Below are 6,577 nucleotides of genomic sequence, written 5' to 3'. Positions count from 1 at the left end.
CGTTTTCAAATGTCTTATTATTGACTCAATACATCCTTTGCATTTCTTTATCCATTTAAGTTTGATTCTTGGGATGATTTATTTTTTTATACACATTGTTTAGTTAAACCACCTAGGCCAGTACACACGAATGGCGTCTGAGCATCAAAGCACATCGTAAATGATAAACTTCATCTTTTAAGTACTCCGTTATTCGAATATTTCTTCTTTGTACTGTCAGATTTACATGATACGATATAGTTTTAACTGGCTTTTAAGCACTCTGAGAGAAATTTTTAAAAAAATCTATAAAATCAAATAGCTTTACAAAAACAAACAAGTAGTCTAGTAACTTTGGCATCACTATTTATCGTGAATTAAATCATTATCGTTTGATCTGCCTCATGAGATTGTTTCACTTTGATCTTGAACTATTTTATTCAACAATATAATTCCAAATTTTTCGAGGATCAACAGTTGTTAAAGAACGTATCAACTAATAGTTCAAAATTCCTTATTCGAACAAAAGGTTCTGACGTTTGTCTTCTTCCTGCTAATTAGTTTTTTTCAATTAGACTACGGTTATTTATGCACATCTCTCATACATACAAGAAATTACACCATCAATTTCATATTTATATTTTGAACATTGTCCACACGAATTTTCATCGGGGGAAAAAATACAGTTTCTTCCTCTCTTCATATTTCTATATGATTATTTTTCTTCTGAGGATGTACCTGACATCCAGGATATATATATTGATCACATGCGTTATTACATCGCGATTCCATCTTTGATTTTAATAACCACGTAAATTAAACATTTGAAATGCGACTTTAATCCTGATTTTCCTAATTTTCTTGAGAAGATAATTTTTATGTATCATAAAGTCAATTCAATCGCTAATAGAATGCAGTTAGCAATAATTTTTCGTATTTTAATGAGATTCAGAGTCATCGATCGATGAGAAATCGACTGCCCTTTTTAAATTCGATGTTTAACGAGGCTAATTCGCCTTCAATAATTAGCTTCAAGTTTCGTCGCACTTCAGATACATTTATTTAAGATATTTAGATCGAAGCAGAAACGACAGAATTTTTTTTTACCGGGGTTTCTCGTTACAGTCCAATATCACTAGTGCCTAAACCATTGAGTAATAGCATATTAAAGTCTAATTTCGAGTACCTCTGGTTGTTCACCTCAATCCCCGATTTAATTGTCACAGTAAAGTAGTTTAGCTCAGTTCTAACATCTATGAAAACACATCTGAAGATGGCAAAATATATTTCCAACGAGAAAAGACGCTGAACACGTATGATAAAATTTCATTAATAAACCTAGTGAATTAATTCAAAAAATCCTGTTGGCTGTCTACTATTTTTGCGCAGATGTTATTGACAATTTCCGCAGCTAATCTGCATGTTTTTTTTTCAGTAGAAATGTCCAATGGAAAAGATTCTGTAGAAATTCATCGGCGCAAATTTTCAATTTTTTTAAATGGAAAGACAATAAAAATGGAGTGAAAAAAAAATTTGTAAAATTGTATTGTACAGAATTCACTAGGTTTTTCAATGAAATTTTTTCGTGTATCAAGTAACGAGAACACGTACTCGTAGGTACATTCAGATATAGAATAAACGAATGAGTTGTGGAGTGAAATAACGAGATGATTCCCAGTGTCTTCACCTAATTATTTCACTTCAGCGCTAAAATACAGGACAGCCAGCTTGCATTTAACATGTTAATCTCCCTTTTTCTCCATAAATATTAATATAATTTCGAGTTAGATTATTTCTCCACAGCGAATGGAAATGAAACATGCGCACAGTAACATGTATGAAGCTTCTGAGATCACAATTGAAATTGAAAATTAAACAGTTTTGCATGACACGTATTATCTCTTTATACCTGGTCTTGATATATATTTCCGGGGTTCTTCGGAATGCCTCAAATTGGATTTTTATTCCCTTTCTCGTGACTTTTATTTCGTGTTTTTTGTCTGGATGGATTCAATCGATATCATTTGCCATTGACTCTGTTGCAGTTGATCGGGGGATAATTTAATGCTCGGGACAACGTGTGTGTTGGATGGGGGGATGTCTCTGGGGGGGATTCGTAGTCTCACAGACGTGAACCACGATGCCGGGCTGACCAGAGCCTCCTGCATGCAACTCGTGTGTTCCTCCTTAAAAAATTTAATTTCATTAAATTGTCATTTAATTCATTTCATCAACTTAAAATAACAAATTTACTCTTGGCAGCAAGGTTTTTTAATTTAATTGTTTCCGAATTTTGGGACAATTATTAATTACCTGGAGATAAATTGGCAATGGCAGCCAGTAAATCTTGATTAACTAGTGGTTCACCTTCCTCTTTGGGCTGCCATCCAACGGGGGGAGACGCTGGAGGGGATATTAGGAACTGTTTTGTGAGGGCTGGCGGCTGGAGATGCTGATCTTCTATGTCTGAAGACAATTTAATCATTTTAATTTCACCTGAATAATTTTGTTTTATTCAGTTCTCATAAAATAAAAGGGCTTCTTCATTTTGTTTTATTGAATTGATAAATCTAATTAAACGACTCGGATTATTGAAATAAAGGAATTTATGTAATTTTGTTTACCTATTGGCGTCACTGGCTGGGCAAAATAACAATTTATATCAGTTTCCCCATGACGTGTTTGATGCAATTGTATTCGAGCGTGAGCAGCGGCACTGGGTGAGTTGTAGTTGACTCTCATTCTTTTGAATGATTTGAAATACTGAAATGTCGCCTCCTCCCCAAATTGTTTAAATAGATGTTCGATATCAGCCTGTCGACACAATCATCGATTAATCATTTCCTTCGTAAAACTGCAATTGCTGTTCTGTTCTGTCATGTTTTGTTATGACAATAATATTAAATACCTTAAGTTCGTCACATTTGAATACACGAGGATCTACGTTTGTCACGATAACAGACATTGGCAGATCCTCGTCGTGAACCAATTCGTCTAGTGTTCTAACACTTTTATCACTTCTACTTCTATCGTCGCTGAGATCGAGGTCGAGTTGTTGGAAATTTGGGTGCAAATTTGGGAGCCCGTCGACTTCGTTTATTATTATATTCTCTGTGTCCTCCTCGTCGTCTGTCATGTTCGACTCGCGTTTTTCATCCATCTTAATTTATTGTCTAGAAAATTCAACCACGAATTTCACGATTTTTCTCCATTTCCATTTTTTATTTTATTTTGAAAACGATGAAGGAAAATTTAATTCAGGGGATTTTCCAGGGTTCAAGAGCGAAGCAATCATAAGACTATTTTTTTTTATGGGGAAAGAGTTTGTTCATGACTTAAAAATAGTTCTACACCCCTAAATTCGGTGATTAAAGCTTCATTAAAAAATGAGCGTCAGGATAATTTTACCCCAATCTCCTCTACTCAATAAACAAAGTTGTTGACTTGGTTATGTGAGCTAATAAACCCCAAGTAAACAAGCGCCTTTTAATTGAGGGTCCGAAGGTCAGGAAGAGATGTGCCTTCATAACAAAAATGTCACGATGATTTTCAAGATGATTTCCCAGTCCCCAAGATGATGTCACTCTTCGTAATTACGTAGAGAGCCTTTCGAAGTGTTGAACAATTCGGCGAAGTCAACAATTTCATGCAGAAATAATTCCAAAACCCAAAACAATTGGCAGATTGTTAACAACGAGAGGAGGTTAAGTGGGACCCAACAGTAAAAGGGTAAGGGAAAATCCATAATTCGCGATAAAAATCACTGGATATTCATGTTTTGATGGCTTACGTTCTGTGTCCACTTGGTCGGAGCCTCGGTGTTACACTAGAATATTAATTCCGATGGAATAATCATATCCATTGATTACCAGGTGACGAGACAGTGACAATGTTTCTTCGATAAATCAACGACAGTTGTATCCCTGATGGTTATGCACAAGGATCACTACGATGTTTATCACTTTTGATTATCACAATAATTTTCTCCAAGACTGGGCGATGGTGGGGGTGAGTGAGAAAGCGTGGGCGCTATCATTGCAGCGCGTGATATTATATCACAGGGGCATTGTTATTATCTCGAGGGAAACGATTGATTAGGGATTGAAAGTTGATCAGGGTGAGTTGACGGTTTTTAAGGGGTCGTTGGGGGGACGTGAAGATCATTAACGAGGGGAGGTGAATCCTGCGATATGGGGTGGGTAACGGCGATGCCCGTAGTAGCTACCAGAAATTCCAGTCGCTTTTTTCCATCTTTTTCTTTGTTATTCGTAAAAAAAGCATCGCATTTGTGCGCTCATCACTTTTTTTTACAGTTTATTGTTGACACTGAGGATGTTTCATGTCGTCATAGGAATTATTTTATTGACAATAATTGTTTATAATTCTGTGGGAAAGGATATGGGTCAGTTAGAACGCGATGTAATCGTCAGGTGAGGAACGAAATATTTGTTTTACCGACGAGTGGTGTCAGAACATGCTTTTACACGGCTGAGAAGGGTCTCGCAAAGTTCTTCATGCCACAAACCAGATTTGAATTTTTAAAAATACCATACACCAAATAACGCCATTGCGCAGCGTGTCCGCGCATATCAATCATGGCGGCCGCTCTCTGCCACTGAACGGAGGCTTTGGCGTTCGTTCCGTCTATTTTCAGTAAAAAAGGGTATTAAACCGGGAAAATAATTGATAATAATGTCATAATCAGTTAATATTGATGGCGAGGAATAATTTTATCAAGAAATCCGACTTTATTATCGTTTATTATGAAGCCTAGACGTCTAAAAGGTAAAATGCCTAATTTGCCACTGCGCAACTTCTCCACGCACATTCATCATGGCGGCCGGCTACTGGCAGAGAAAGGGCGGTTTGGCGTTCGTCCGCGGATTTTCGGTGAGAAAAGGCATAAAACCGCGAAAATTAATACTAATCATGCAGTAATCAGTTAATATTGAGGGCGAGGAATGATTTTATCAAGAAATCCGACTTTATTATCGTCTATTATGAAGCCTAGACGGTTAAAAAGGGCAATGCCAACTTTTGCCACTGCGCAACTTCTCCGCGCATATTCATCATGGCGGCCGGCTACTGGCAGAGAAAGGGCGGTTTGGCGTTCGTCCGTGGATTTTCGGTGAGAAAAGGCATAAAACCGCGAAAATTAATACTAATCATGCAGTAATCAGTTAATATTCATGGTGAGAAACGATTTTATCAAGAAATCAGACTTTATCGTCGCTTATTATGAAGCCTAGACGGTTAAAAAGGGCAATGCCAACTTTGGCCACTGCGCAACTTCTCCGCGCATATTCATCATGGCGGCCGGCTACTGGCAGAGAATGGGCGGTTTGGCGTTCGTCCGTGGATTTTCGGTGAGAAAAGGCATAAAACCGCGAAAATTAATAATAATCATGGAGTAAGCAGTTAATATTCATGGTGAGGAACGATTTTATCAAGAAATCAGACTTTATCGTCGCTTATTATGAAGCCTAGACGTCTAAAAAGAGCAATGCCAACTTTTGCCACTGCGCAACTTCTCCGCGCACATTCATCATGGCGGCCGGCTACTGGCAGAGAATGGGGGCTTTGGCGTTTACACAATTAATTAATTAATTGTGTAAACGCCAAAGCCCCCGTTCAGTACCAAAGGCCGGTCGCCATGTTGGATGTGCGTAGAGAAGTTGCGCACTGGCGATATTTGGCGTTCACGCTCTTTCTGTCGCTTATACACATCTAGATGTGTATAAGCGACAGAAAGAGCGTGAACGCCAAATATCGCCAGTGCGCAACTTCTCTACGCACATCCAACATGGCGACCGGCCTTTGGTACTGAACGGGGGCTTTGGCGTTTACACAATTAATTAATTAATTCTAAAGGAAAAAGACGATAAAACTGTGGAAATGAACATGGACAATTGAACAATGAGTTGACAATACTGAAGAGTAACGATTTTAAGGTGAACGTCATTTCTATGTGATCGACATATTTGTGACGTCGCAAGATGACGCCTGCTGTGTAATTCTGGACAAAGTGACAATGTTTGGTGTTTAATGAGTCTATTGACTTCCTAAATAATTAAAAATTCAACTCAAAAGTGAAATGATTGTGGAATGGAGGACTTAGTGGATTTTATCAGTGAATTTGTGGTTATGAAAAGTGAAAAGTGCTTTCGGGAGTTCCGTTATTGCCGATGCGTTGATAAAATACGCGAGATGGGGTCGGTGTGTTGTTAAATCGGTGGCGAGTGTTTTTTTGCTGGGGTAAATATTTGGAGTATTTTNGTCTCCCCTGGTTCAAAACCATCTTTAGAGGTCCTAGCACGCCATTTCTCGACCCGCTCTTTCGTTTGAGCCCAAAAAAACATTCATATCTTGTCTGACATCTTTGCTACAAACTCGGGTTTTCAGTTGAAATTGGAATTGTTAATATACACAATAATAGGATTGCATTGACGATTTTTTCTTAACTCGCAAAAATTTTCAAACAATTTGCTATCGATTGATGATAAAATTTTTTGGAAATAATGAAACAGAGGGAATAACGCCTTTTTTTTCAAAGGTGATTTTTCAAAAATTTATTTTAAAAAAAGTACTAACTAACAAA

General features: G+C 37.5%; 1 protein-coding gene across 1 annotated transcript; it reads right to left on the bottom strand.

Annotated features, from left to right (window-relative positions):
- Positions 1 to 1,494: 1,494 nt before the first annotated feature.
- On the bottom strand, positions 1,495 to 4,142 carry LOC107045823 (protein sarah). Its single transcript, XM_015268200.2, has 5 exons — positions 3,770 to 4,142; positions 2,888 to 3,152; positions 2,604 to 2,793; positions 2,293 to 2,445; positions 1,495 to 2,165 (listed from the first exon to the last, which is right to left on the bottom strand). Exons 2-5 carry the CDS (start codon positions 3,137 to 3,139, stop codon positions 2,041 to 2,043), a joined length of 720 nt encoding a protein of 239 aa, XP_015123686.1. The 5' UTR covers positions 3,140 to 3,152; positions 3,770 to 4,142; the 3' UTR covers positions 1,495 to 2,040.
- Between the last annotated feature and the right edge of the window lie 2,435 nt (positions 4,143 to 6,577).

The sequence above is a fragment of the Diachasma alloeum genome, unplaced genomic scaffold (assembly GCF_001412515.2).
Source record: "Diachasma alloeum isolate Michigan unplaced genomic scaffold, Dall2.0 Dall_scaffold_01086, whole genome shotgun sequence".
Classification (NCBI taxonomy): Eukaryota; Metazoa; Arthropoda; class Insecta; order Hymenoptera; family Braconidae; genus Diachasma; species Diachasma alloeum.
The sequence above is the reverse complement of the archived record's forward strand: the minus strand, read 5'-3'. Positions and strand labels throughout refer to the sequence as shown.

What these genes read in the sequence shown, in the direction of transcription:
- LOC107045823 (XM_015268200.2), bottom strand. Translation starts at nt 3,139, where the DNA reads ATGGATGAAAAACGCGAGTCGAACATGACAGACGACGAGGAGGACACA. An exon ending in TCAAATGTGACGAACTTAAG is followed by an intron (nt 2,794 to 2,887) that starts GTATTTAATATT and finishes TTGTGTCGACAG; the next exon opens with GCTGATATCGAACATCTATT. An exon ending in CCAGCCAGTGACGCCAATAG is followed by an intron (nt 2,446 to 2,603) that starts GTAAACAAAATT and finishes AATTGTCTTCAG; the next exon opens with ACATAGAAGATCAGCATCTC.